Raw genomic sequence first — 14,419 nt, forward strand, 5'->3', positions numbered from 1 at the left:
GCGCCTGTGTCATAAGTAAAGGGCCAGCTGGGTGGACCGTTAAAGGGTGCTGTAACCCCCAAAGTACACTCCAAACCAAATAAAAACATATTTTCTGTGTTTGTGAATTGTGTGCGCAGTAGCCGCACGTGCATCAACAAAGTAGTGCCAAGCGTGCGCCTGTGTCATAAGTAAAGGGCCGGCTGGCTTGACCATTAAAGGGTGCTGTAATCCCCAAAGTACACTCCAAACAAAATAAAAAAATATTTTCTGTGTTTGTGAATTGTGTGCGCAGTAGCCGCACGTGCATCAACAAAGTAGTGTGCGCCTGTGTCCCATAAATAAAGGGCCGGCTGGATTGACCGCTAAAGGGTGCTGTAACCCCCAAAGGGCACTCCAAACAAAATAAAAAAATATTTTTTTTTGTGTTTGTGAATTGTGTGCGCAGTAGCCGCACGTGCATCAACAAAGTAGTGCCAAGCGTGCGCCTGTATCCCATAAATAAAGGGCCGGCAGGATTGACCGCTAAAGGGTGCTGTAACCCCCAAAGGGCACTCCAAACAAAATAAAATAAAAATGTCTGTGTTTGTGAATTGTGTGCACTGTGGCTGCACGTGCATCAATGAAGGAGCAGCACCAAGCGTGCGCCTGTGTCCCATAAGTAAAAGGCCGGCTGGCTTGTCCGTTAAAGGGTGCTGTAACCCCCAAAGGGCACTCCAAACAAAATAAAAATATATATTTCTTTGTGTTTGTGAATTGTGTGCGCAGTAGCCACACGTGCATCAACAAAGTAGTGCCAAGCGTGCGCCTGTGTCCCATAAATAAAGGGCCAGCTGGATTGACCGCTAAAGGGTGCTGTAACCCCCAAAGGGCACTCCAAACAAAATGAAATTTTTTTTTCTGTGTTTGTGAATTGTGTGCACTGTGGCTGCACGTTCATCAACGAAGGAGCAGCGCCATGCGTGCGCCTGTGTCCCATAAGTAAAGGGCCGGCTGGCTCATTTGTTAAGGGTGGTGTAACCCACAAAGTGCACTAGTCTCCAACAAAAATAAAAAATTATTTTCTGTGTTTGTGTGCGCCTTAGCCGCACGTATATATCAATATAACATAAATGGAGGACCAAACTTTCTCCGATAAAAATAAAATAGGGAAAGATCAAGAACCACTTCCTCCTAGTGCTGAAGCTGCTGCCACTTGTCATGACATAGACGATAACATGCCATCAACGTCGTCTGCCAAGGCCGATGCCCAATGTCATAGTAGAGGGCACATACAATACCAAATGACAAAGTTCAGGAAAATTACCTTGAAAAAAACATTTAAATCATCTGAAGAGAAATGTAAACTTGCCAATATGCCATTTACGACACGGAGTGGCAAGGAACGGCTAAGGTCTTTCCCTATGTTCATGACTAGTGGTTCAGCTTCACATGACGATGGAAGCCCTCCTCCCGCTAAAAAAATCAAATGAGTTAAGCTGGCAAAAGCACAGCGAAGAACTATGCGTTCTAAGAAGATATCACAAATCCCCAAGGAGAGTCCAAGTGTGGTGGCGGTTGCGATGCCTGACCTTCCCAGCACTGGACGGGAAGAGGTGGCTCTTTCCACCATTTGCACGCCCCCTGCAAGTGCTGAAAGGAGCACCCACAGTCCACTTGCTGATATGCAAATTGAAGATGTCACTGTTGAAGTACAACAGGATGAGGATACTGGTGTAGCTGGCACTGAGGAGGAGGTTGGCGAGGAGGATTCTGATGGTGATGTGGTTTGTTTAAATCAGGCTCCGGGGGAGACAGTTGTTGTCCGTGGGATGAAAAAGCCCATCACGGTCATGCCTGGGCAGAAGACCAAACATTCCACCTCTTTGGCCTGGCAATATTTCTATCCAAATCCGGACAACAACTGTCTTGCCATATGTACCATATGTAAAGGTGAATTAAGTAGGGGTAGGGACGTTAACCACCTAGGAACAAAAAAGTTACTGTCAAGTTCAGAAACTTTGGCTAAGACCGTAAGCAGTCCAGGGACACCTAAATCCCTTTTTCCTGTTTTATCCAAGGAATCGGTGGATGAGGAGGATGAGGACGACATCTTGCCTCTGTAGAGCCAGTTTGTGCAGGGACACATTAATTGCCAGCTTGTTTTGTGGGGGCCTAAACGAACCAATCATTTCAGCCACAGTCATGTGGCAGACCCTGGCGCTGAAATGATTGGTTTGTTAAAGTGTGCATGTCCTATTTATACAAAATAAGGGTGGGTGGGAGGGCCCAAGGACAATTCCATCTTGCACCTCTTTTTTTTCTTTGCAGTATGTACTGTTTGGGGCCTAGTTATTCAAACTGCCATCCTGTCTGCCACTGCAGTGTCACTCCTAGATGGGCCACGTGTTTGTGCCACCCACTCGTGTCGCTTAGCATTGTCATCCAGCTACCTCGGTGCAATCTTTTGGCCATAAAAACAATATTGTGAGGTGTGAGGTGTTCAGAATAGACTGGAAATGAGTGGAAATGAAGGTTATTGAGGTTAATAATTGCATAGGAGCAGAAAAACCCACAAATTCTGTGATTTAAGCTGTTTTTATGCTTTTTTTAAAAAAAATACAGATCCAAAACACAAAACCCAGAACCCAAAACACGGAAGGGTGGTTTTGGCAAAACCAATCCAGATCCAAAACACGAAGAAAGATCCAGATCCAAAACCAAAACACAAAACACGAAAAGTGGCCGGTGCACACCCCTAATATATATATATATATATATATATATATATATATATATATATATACCTATATAGTAATCGGGTCACGGGGGGTACAGAGGCAGAGCTAAGGTCGGAAGGAGGGACTGGGGAGAGAGTAGTGATGGTAGCCGCGCCGGGAGAGGAGAGATCGCGGGACAGTGCAGCAGTAGCCGGTCACGGCTGCTGCACAGTGCCTGGCAGCCAACCCGGTGGAGAACAGGGTGATCGCACCGCTGGATGCCCTGAACAGGAACAGCAGCAGCCACGGCTACTGCCTCTAGAAGCGCCGGGGGAGGTGTGGTTGAGGGGGAGGAGTTCAGCAGCCGCCGATTTGCATGATTTGCGCCGGGGGAGAAGGGGGTGAGTATGCCACCGGCTGTGCGGGTCGGGGACAGTGCTGCGCCGGGAGGGAGGACAACCAGGCTGCCCGATCACTGCTGGCCACAATGATCGGGTCACAGAAGCAGCTAGCAGTAGCTGCTACTTCTATTGAAAACACAGCTTGCAGCCAGGCCGGGAGGGGTCCCGTTGGGTGCCTGATCACTGTGGCCAGCAGTGATCGGGACACTAAGGAGGGGGAGCTGAGGGTGTAGAGGGACCAGAAGATCCCTCTTACATAGGCAGCTGTGGGAAGATTAGCTTCCCGCAGCTGCCCAGTGGGCAATTCTGACTGGTCGTATCTGATACGACCATCCCAGGCAAGTGGTTAAACATCAAGATTACTGACTTACACATTTTATAAGATCCATAAGTGGTATTAATTATTTCATATCTGCAAGTGTCTGTGCCAGGGCACTAGAGTGTGATATCTAAAGGCTTGTTGGAGGAGCCCGGGTTAGCTGTTGAGCGGGACAAATGTTCCCCTTTGAAGTGCTGCTGAGGGGGACAAATGTAACCCATTTGCAGCAAAATGGAACCGCACATAGTATTTGTTTTCCAGAAGCGGCATGGCCACACCTCCTTGGCCGCATACCCCCAGTATCCGGGCCCCGCTCAGCTCTCGATGGCCCTAGAGACATCATAACACAGCGCCACAATACCAGATCATTAACTGCATTTAACAACAATAATCAGTAAAAAGGTAAAAAGTTGTTGGCTGCAGGCCTTCCATTTCACTAAGTGTGGGCTTCGCAGTGAAAACATAGGCACTGACTGATACCCCTTTTCCACTGTCCAAATAACCCGGGTTATTGCTGGGTATACCCAGGTTGTGGCTCGTTGTAAAAGGGTCCTTAAAAAATAACCCAGGTCGAGTGACCCGGGAATCTGACTCTGATAGCTGATTGGCTGTGACCCTACTGTACAAGGGGACAGAGCGGCACCAGGAGGTAGCTGAGTATTGGTTTTTTTTTCACAGGTAAACCATGGGAAATCTACTTATAGAAGTGGACCGTGAGTGTGTACTTTGTTTTTTTTACTATTTTTTTTACAGTGGGGGTACAGGTGTCGGCCACTTGCTGGCACTTGTAGTTTCACAAGTGCCAAAGGGCAGGCATGCTGGCACCTGTAATTCCACTGTAAAACACAATAGTATTACTCTATTCTTCACACTATTACCCCTGCATCCACCGTCCAGGGGTGCAGGGAAGAGCCCCGCACTTCAGCGTAAGCCTGGGGTGCTCAGGAGAGGGGGGACCCCTTTATAGGGTGGTCTCCACCTCTCCTGAGATCCCCAGTTTGTGCTAAGTAGCTTGGGGTGTTAATGCTTTGGCTGGGGTGAGCCGGTGAAAGGATGCCCTGGCTGTGGCATTACACCCTGACTAGATTTGAGTCCGGTGCTGGTTTTAAAAATAGGGGGAACACCATGCATTTTTTATCCCCTATTTTTAAAACCAGGATTGGCTCAGGAGCCCAGTGCTGGTTCCTAAAGTACGAGGGAACCCTACTCGTTTTTTCCCCCGTAATTTTAGAACCAGGACTGGCACAGGAGCCCAGGGCTGGTCATGCTTTTTGGGTTGGAACCCTATGTCTTTTTTTTTTCAACATTAACCATTTATTTATTTTTAAAACACACAACCAGCCTGCACATATCTCACTGATATGTGCAGGCTACTTGTTTGGGTGAGTTTGGCTGTGGGCAGACTCAGGGAACTCGACAGAGAAATCTCGATCACATACACCATTGGAAAACACAATTTCAGCAAATCCTGATTGGTAAATTTGAGAATTCCATCAGACAAAAGTCACCCGAGTTTCAGCAATGCAATTTCGGGCACTCTCGATCAGACACGATTCTTAGTGAATTTACCCCTAGGTCTTTTTACCCTACAAGATACCATGTTTAGTAGTAAGAATTCATCAATGGGACAAGTCCTAAGAACAGGTCAAGTTCCATGAAAAGACTAATAATGAGCAGCGCTGAATGAAAATCAGTTATTCTTTTAAAACATCTAATTTTTTAATTATTAGTTGTATAAACATTTGTGTTTGATGCCATCTTTACATTGATCTTTACAGAACACTCCTGTATGCCTGGCTGCCATTCATGCTGGAAAAGGTTCTAATGGTGGAGGTTATGTCACAGTACAGAAGATGCCAGGACAACCTTACTACATTGGATCCATTAAAAATGGAATCACCAGCCTCAATTCTACAATGTCAGCCAGCTCCTATTTGTTGTCCACTTACTCTACATTGATAAGTGTTTCTACTAATCCTACTATGGTACCAACATCTGTCATTTCTACTACTGCCACCACAGCCACTACTACTACTGCCAGCCTCACAACCGCTACCACAGCTCCTACTACTGCCAGCCTCCCAACCACAGCTGCTACTACTGCCAGCCTCCCAACTGCTTCCACAGCTACTACTACTTCTGGCCTCCCAACTGCTTCCACAGCTTCTACTACTGCAAGCCTCCCAACCACTACCACAGCTCCTACTACTGCCAGCCTGCCAACCGCTACCACAGCCACTACTACTGCCAGCCTCCCAACCGCTACCACAGCTACTACTACTGCCAGCCTCCCAACCGCTACCACAGCCACTACTACTGCCAGCCTCCCAATCGCTACCACAGATACTACTACTGTTAGCCTCCCAAATGCTACCACAACCACTACTACTACTGCTAGCCTCCCAACCACTACCACAGCCACTACTACTGTCAGCCTCCCAACCGCTACCACAGCTCCTACTACTGCCAGCCTCCCAACCGCTACCACAGCTACTACTACTGCCAGCCTCCCAACCGCTACCACAGCTACTACTACTGCTAGCCTCCCAACCGCTACCACAGCTACTACTACTGCCAGCCTCCCAACCACTACCACAGCCACTACTACTGCCAGCCTCCCAACCGCTGCCACAGCTACTACTACTGCCAGCCTCCCAACCGCTACCATAGCCACTACTACTGCCAGCCTCCCAACCGTTACCACAGCTCCTACTACTGCCAGCCTCCCAACCGCTACCACAGCTCCTACTACTGCCAGCCTCCCAACCGCTACCACAGCTACTACTACTGCTAGCCTCCCAACCGCTACCACAGCTACTACTACTGCCAGCCTCCCAACCACTACCACAGCCACTACTACTGCCAGCCTCCCAACCGCTGCCACAGCTACTACTACTGCCAGCCTCCCAACCGCTACCATAGCCGCTACTACTGCCAGCCTCCCAACCGTTACCACAGCTACTACTACTGCCAGCCTCCCAACCACTACCACAGCTCCTAATATTGCTGGTGGTATTATAAGCACGACTACAGCTACTACCTTCAGCTTTCCAGCCACTACCACAGCTACTACTACTGCCAGCCTCCCAATCACTACCACAGCTACTACTACTGCCAGCCTCCCAATCACTACCACAGTTACTACTACTGTCAGCCTCCCAGCCGCTACCACAGCTACTACTACTGCCAGCCTCCCAGCCACTACCACAGCCACTACTACCACCAGCCTCCCAGTCGCTACCACAGCCACTACTACTGCCAGCCTCCCAACCGCTACCACAGCCACTACTACTGCCAGCCTCCCAACCACTACCACAGTCACTACTACTGCCAGCCTCCCAACCACTACCACAGCTACTACTACTTCTGGCCTCCCAAATGCTGCTGCTGGTCTTATTAGCACTACTACAGCTACTACTACTGTCAGCCTCCCAACCACTACCACAGCTACTACTACTGCCAGTCTCCCAACCGCTACTACTACTGCCAGTCTCCCAACCGCTACCACAGCTACTACTACTGCCAGCCTCCCAACTGCTAACACAGCTACTACTACTGCCAGCCTCCCAACCGCTACCACAGCTTCTACTACTGCCAGCCTCCCAGCCGCTGCTGCTGATCTAATTAGCTCTACCACAGCTACTACTACTGTCAGCCTCCCAACCACTGCCACAGCTACTACTACTGCCAGTCTCCCAACCTCTACTACTACTGCCAGTCTCCCAACCGCTACCACAGCTATTACTACTGCCAGCCTCCCAACTGCTAACACAGCCACTACTACTGCCAGCCTCCCAACCACTACCACAACTACTACTACTTCTGGCCTCCCAAACGCTGCTGCTGGTCTTATTAGCACTACTACAGCTACTACTACTGTCAGCCTCCCAACCACTACCACAGCTACCACTACTGCCAGTCTTCCAACCGCTACTACTACTGCCAGTCTCCCAACTGCTACCACAGCTACTACTACTGCCAGCCTCCCAACTGCTAACACAGCTACTACTACTGCCAGCCTCCCAATCGCTACCACAGCTACTACTACTGCCAGCCTCCCAGCCACTGCTGCTGATCTTATTAGCACTACCACATCTACTACTGTCGGCCTCCCAACTGCTACCACAGCTACTACTACTGCCACTTTCCCAGCCACTACTACTGCCGGCATCCCAGCCACTGCTGCTGGTCTTATTAGCACTACTGCAGCTACCACAGCCACTACTACTGCCAGCCTCCCAACTGATACCACAGCTACTACTACTGCCAGCCTCCCAGCTGCTACCACAGCTACTACTACTGCCAGCCACAAAACTGCTACCACAGCTACTGCTACTGCCAGCCACACAACCGCTAGCACAGCTACTACTACTGCCAGCCACACAACCGCTACCACAGCTACTACTACTGCTGGCCACACAACCGCTAGCACAGCTACTACTACTGCCAGCCACACAACCGCTACCACAGCTACTACAACTGCCGGCATCCCAGCAACTGCTGCTAGTCTTATTGGCATTACTACAGCTACCACAACTACTACTACTACAGCCAGCCACACAACTGCTACCACAGCTACTAATATTGCTGCTGGTCTTATAAGCACTACTACAGCTACTACTACTGCTGGCATCACAACCACTACAGCAACTCCTACTGTTACCACTGCTGCCTCTTCTCCCACTATTGATACACTTGTTAATACCCAGAGTGAAACATCAATGATAACTGCTGAAACATCAATGATAACTGCTGCAACACCAAGGATAACTGCTGAAACACCAGTGATAACTGCTGAAACATCAATGATAACTGCTGAAACATCAATGATAACTGCTGAAACACCAATGAACCCTGATATCGGTAAGATTTATAAAAATGTCTGTTCTCTGATTTAAATTAAAAATAAGTGTAAACAATATAGATATAAATAGATCTTTTTTGATTAAAAACAACCTGCAGAACTACTACAAATGGGGGTTGGGTATGGGATCCCGGCAGTTGAGATGCTATCAATCAGAATACCAACCGCCGCATCCTGACAATCAGAATCCTGACACCATCAGACGAGATTGGGCATGTCCAACCAAAACACACTGGACATGCCCAATCTCGTCTGATCTTGGAAGCTATGCAGTGTTGGGCCTGTTTAGTACTTGGATGGGAGACCACCTGGGAAAACCAGTTGCTGTAGGTATATAAAGGACCTAAGATCAGCCCAATGCTATCCTTGACAAAGTACCGAATGGTACGAAACGCGTTGGAGGCATTCAGGTGATTGGTATCCGGCAGCAAGCTGACCTTCGTGGAAGCCGCTTACACTACCCGCACTGTCCCGCTGACGTCATCTATAGCAGCCGCACACGGCCAGACGCCGACAGCACGTGGAGAGAGAGCCGAGGCCAGGCCACTCTCCACCAACGTAACATCATAATCCGGACCTGTCCCGCTGCACCATCTCTATGAGGGCAAGGTAGGGACAGATTTTTGACTAATACAGTGCGATCCAACTTACGTGTTAAACCGGACCTCACCTTAAAACAATATCCTCATAACACTACGTTTTAACAAATATTTTTCCACAGGTGCCACTAATATAATTATTTATTTTAATTAATTTTATTTTATTTATGTAGAGCGCTCATAAACACCCAATTCACTTCTTATACGTGCTCCAGCTTCTTATTCACTTCTTATACATGCTCCAGCTTCTTATTCACTTCTTATACGTGCTCCAGCTTCTTCTTCACTTCCTATACATGCTCCAGCTTCTTATTCACTTTTTATACGTGCTCCAGCTTCTTATTCACTTCTTATACATGCTCCAGCTTCTTATGCACTTCCTATACATGCTCCAGCTTCTTATTCACTTCTTATACATGCTCCAGCTTCTTCTTCACTTCCTATACATGCTCCAGCTTCTTATTCACTTCTTATACGTGCTCCAGCTTCTTATTCACTTCTTATACATGCTCCAGCTTCTTATTCACTTCATATACATGCTCCAGCTTCTTACCCACTTCTTATACATGCTCCAGCTTCTTATTCACTTCTTATACGTGCTCCAGCTTCTTCTTCACTTCCTATACATGCTCCAGCTTCTTATTCACTTCTTATACGTGCTCCAGCTTCTTATTCACTTCTTATACGTGCTCCAGCTTCTTATTCACTTCTTATACATGCTCCAGCTTCTTATTCACTTCTTATACGTGCTCCAGCTTCTTCTTCACATCTTATACGTGCTCCAGCTTCTTATTCACTTCTTATACATGCTCCAGCTTCTTATTCACTTCTTATACGTGCTCCAGCTTCTTATTCACTTCTTATACATGCTCCAGCTTCTTACCCACTTCTTATACATGCTCCAGCTTCTTATTCACTTCTTATACGTGCTCCAGCTTCTTCTTCACTTCCTATACATGCTCCAGCTTCTTATTCACTTCTTATACATGCTCCAGCTTCTTATTCACTTCTTATACATGCTTCAGCTTCTTATTCACTTCTTATACATGCTCCAGCTTCTTACCCACTTCTTATACATGCTCCAGCTTCTTATTCACTTCTTATACATGCTCCAGCTTCTTCTTCACTTCCTATACATGCTCCAGCTTCTTATTCACTTCTTATACGTGCTCCAGCCTCTTATTCACTTCTTATACATGCTCCAGCTTCTTATTCACTTCTTATTCGTGCTCCAGCTTCTTATTCACTTCTTATACGTGCTCCAGCCTCTTATTCACTTCTTATACGTGCTCCAGCTTCTAGACATTGTCGACCTTTTAACTGTTTATCTTTTGTACCACACCCAGGAGAAACCACCAGTGTCTGTGGCTGCATCTAATTCCTTATCCATACCCACCTAGAAAAAATATGACACATATCCAATAAAGTATATAGTGCATCGTGCTACATAAGAGCGCACTACACCACCTCTATACTGTACATATAAAATGTCATGTAGCACAAACATTCTCTTTATTAAATTTCATATAGCTTAAAACACAAGTAATAAAAATTGTATTTATATACAAATTTCTTAATTTCTGTAAAAGCTTTATATACTCACGTTAAATTTATGTCAAGTTCAAAGGTAACATTTTCAAATTACAGAAGTTGGCAACATCTAGATTATCCACTATTTCCTTTATTAGTTTTGTATGGTTCAAGGTGCAGTTTCTCCCTACTTTTAGCATAGTACTAGCACTTCATCTCCAATTTTGGTTTTCATTACTCCGTCAAAACTATAGGTGGATCTCCCATAGGGCTCTATTTACTACAATCCGCATATTGAATGCGGATTGTAGTGTGATATTACCGAGTGAATTCGCATTGCGAATTCAGGCAATATCACAGGGATTTACTATAAATTCCTTGCAGGGACAGAGCTTGCAATAAAGCTCTGTCCCTGCGGATCCCATCCGCACTCTAGTCGCGGTATTTTCGGAAAAAATACCGCGACTAAGAGCCCGCGCATGCGCCGACCGACCACCGCTACTACTCCCCCACCGACACTAAGCCCCGCCCCTGGTGCTAAGCCCCGCCCCCCACAATCGCGGACCCCCACGACCCCCCCCCCTTCATTACACTTACCTGCATCCTCCTGGCCTCCGGTGATCTTCTCCGGGCTTCCCTATCAGGTGATCTCCCATACTGCACTGGGGCCCGATCACCTGATGACCAGGCCCCAGTGTACTATGGGAGACCAGCTGACTGGAGAGGAGCCATCACCGGAGGCCCGATCACCGGTCCCTGGATTCAGGTAAGGAAAAAAAAATGTTTAATTTTTTTATTTTTTTTTTGTACAGTAATCAGCTTGCGGTCTGCTTAGACCACATAGCTGATTACTGGTACCGGCTCCCGCCTCTGCTCTCCCCGTTAGAGCAGAGTGGGAGCCCGGTAACCGGGGGAGACCCTGGATAACGCCACCTCCAGGTGGCGTTATTATCACAGGGCTTTCCCCGGTATTTTTTTACAATTTATTTTTAGTAACTTAGGTCGGATCACATTTCCCATTACAATTATGGGAAATGCGATCTGCTTTACTAAAAATAAGTGATACTGGGGGTTGGAGTAGAATTTTACTAATTCTACTCCAATTGCCCTGTAATAACTATAGGTGATACTAAAATAATGTGAAAAGGGTGTGAAAACACCCTTTTTCACTTTATTTTAGTAAAAATAATGTTAATAAATAGAGCCCATAGTGATCCTTGTTTCATGCCATTCTGAGTTCTCAAAACACTTATGCAATTGAATTTTTATAGATTCAGCTACTACATTTATAAACCCTTCCCAAATCTCAAATTAACTTCTCAATATAATTTTCCCTATGTACAGCCATTTCTAAATGCAAATAATAATTTACTTTGAAATAAAGATAGAAACGATGGATTACCTTCAATCCACTTTTGTAGGATACATTTTTTTAGCCACTGCCGATACTATTGTGAGCATTTTCCTGCTTCCTTTAGTACATTTTAAATCGGGATCTAGAATCCCCAAGATAGCCCATTTAGATGTTTTGGGAACATATTCTACTAGATGTGTATATGTGAAGTTCTTGTTCCCAAAAATCTTTTAACTCGGGACATTCCCATAAGCAATGATATAATGAAGCATCAAACTCATTACATGTAGGACATTCACTTGTTTCAGCGAGTCCCATCTTAAATCTACTCTGTGGGGTTATATATCCTCTGTGTTATATATTCAAAATCATTTCCCTATACGATACAGATGTTATCGTTTTATTACAATATTCTAAAGATCTTAAAAGTTTATTGTAATGTCAGAAAAAGTGTCTTGCCATTTTTCAATATCTCTCTCTTTTATGGAGGTACTGTATCAAGCAATTTTCTCAATAGATTATAATTTATTGTTATAGCCTGCTTATCTATCAGCTGTTTATTAAGTATTTTATCTAAGTTATTATTACCTGTAATATCCTTTTGTGATATGTAGTACTTCCTGAGCATAGTGAAGAGCTTGAAATATTGAGAATCTATCTTTCATCATAAGATTATATTTTCTCATAATTTACTCGCAGTACATAAATTTCCCCATTGTGATATTAAGGGCTTGACTCAGCAAGGAACACAGTTGCGTATATGCACGCAATTGGTCGAATAATTCGCACTGCGCATGCGAATGCTTCGCAGTGCGCAAGCGCAAACTAGAAATTGTAATGGGAACTGCGGCTGCAGAGGCTACACAGACCCACAACAGAGTGAATGACAGGAAGTGCCGTTTGTGGGTGGTGACGGGGGGTGGTCGGGCGAACGCAGGCGTGCCAGTGCGTTTCAATGCTGGTGCATGGGCGTGCATAAATTATCCGCTGCGTTACCTGATGCATCCTGAGGCGTGCGCAGAAGGTAGCAATTCCTGAGTGAGGTCTGGGCTTCCTTAGCTGTGCGTATAGGCCCGATGTTACTCAAAGTTACCGATTGTTTCGCTATGTTGCCCTAGTATACGGATATAAGGGGAAGTTGGCGTCCTTCTGTCAGGCCTGTGTACGCAATGTGAATGCACACATTTAAATAGCACCGCTGATATTAGTAATGCAGTTGTGTGCGTATAAGCAGAGTAGTGTTCCTTACTGATTCAGGCCCTAAGTCCCCTATATTTATAATTCCCTTTAATATCCATCTCTCGAAGGGCTTGGCTGCTTCTCCCCTTTGAAATGGAGGAATATTAACAAATTGCAAGAATAATGTACATGTATTATTTAATTCTTATGGTTTCCTAACATTTTTCCAGGTTTCCCATACTGTAATTATAGTGGATTATTTTGAATATCCCTCATGAAACCAGATCTTACAGTATGTAAAAATGAGATAAGTGATCTAACAGAAGTTACCGTAGATTGTTCTAATTCAATATTTACATAATTATCCCTGTTATGAATCCAATCTCTAATATATCTAATAATGATAGTTTGATTATATCTCCTAATATTTGGAAGGTTTAAGCCTCCTTCAGATGTTTTTATCACAACTCTCGGGTAGATAATGGATGCAACCCGTATCTTGGGGATTGGCGAGACCTATTTCTGAGGAGCAGAGTCTAATGTGCCGGCATTTTTTTACTAGGGACCATCGCAACAAGGTTTGGACTTGGCTGCGTCCAACACACAGGACGCAGCCCACAGAATAGGTGCCCCTATACAGGTGCTGGTGAACTCTGGATGGAGCAGGAAGGACTTTCAGCATAGTCAACAAGCCGGGTCATAACCAAACGGACAAGATGGTACCAGGGAGCAGACGTATGCAGGTCACGGAGGATAGCCAAGGTCAAAAACAGATTGTCACCGAAGTACCAGGGATAAGACAAAAATGGAGTCACAAACAAGCCAAGGTCAGCAACAGGTAAGATTTGCACAGGAACGCTGGAGTAAGGTAATGGAGACTATACTCTGGCACTGGAGTGCTCCCATGGACTTCCTTATATAGGCTGGGCTTGAACTATGCACCTCCTGTGACGTCTCCAGGGAGGCGTGTATGGCCCTCTAAATCATTTGACAGGTCGGCGCGTGCGCCCATACAGAGCCACGGCTGCCTGCATCAGGGAGATGGAGGAAGCAGCATCTAGCAGTGGGCGCCAGGGACTCCCCACCGGCTGCCTCGCCACAGACCAGCGTTTCCAGACCCGGTAAGTGTGTCCCGGTGTCCAGCGTGCTGTGACATTATCCCCTCCTCTAGGGGTGGGTACCGAACACCCCACAAATGGCTTGCCAGGGAACTTCAGATGGAATTTCCAAAGAAGCTGGGGTGCATGAATATCTGAGGCCTTGACCCAGTCTACCCAAAATTGGACTGTACCTCGAGATATCCTAGAATCCAAAATCTGCTTTACCTTGTACTCCTCCTGATAATCTACTGAAATAGCTGAAGGAAGATCACTGTGCCTCGAATTTCGATTCAGAACTAATGGTTTCAAGAGGGAGACGTGAAAAACATTTGGTATTTTAAGCATATCAGGAAGCTTTAGGTGATATGCCACCGGGTTTATCACTTGGAGAAGCT

At 46.1% G+C, this 14,419-nt stretch overlaps 1 protein-coding gene and 1 pseudogene across 1 annotated transcript in view; both read left to right on the top strand.

Annotated features, from left to right (window-relative positions):
- Nucleotides 1-14,419, top strand: part of LOC148506148 (uncharacterized) — an 83,981-nt gene that overhangs the window by 23,011 nt on the left and 46,551 nt on the right. The window contains exons 4-6 of the mRNA XM_088447198.1: nt 5,177-5,684; nt 6,141-6,267; nt 8,041-8,261. Of these exons, the coding sequence (XP_088303324.1) occupies nt 5,177-5,684; nt 6,141-6,267; nt 8,041-8,261 (856 nt within the window). The remainder of the gene's footprint in view (nt 1-5,176; nt 5,685-6,140; nt 6,268-8,040; nt 8,262-14,419) is intronic.
- Nucleotides 8,477-8,595, top strand: LOC148506150 (5S ribosomal RNA; annotated as a pseudogene).

Source organism: Taudactylus pleione, unplaced genomic scaffold (assembly GCF_031769625.1).
Source record: "Taudactylus pleione unplaced genomic scaffold, aTauple2 ptg000423l, whole genome shotgun sequence".
Lineage (NCBI taxonomy): Eukaryota > Metazoa > Chordata > Amphibia > Anura > Myobatrachidae > Taudactylus > Taudactylus pleione.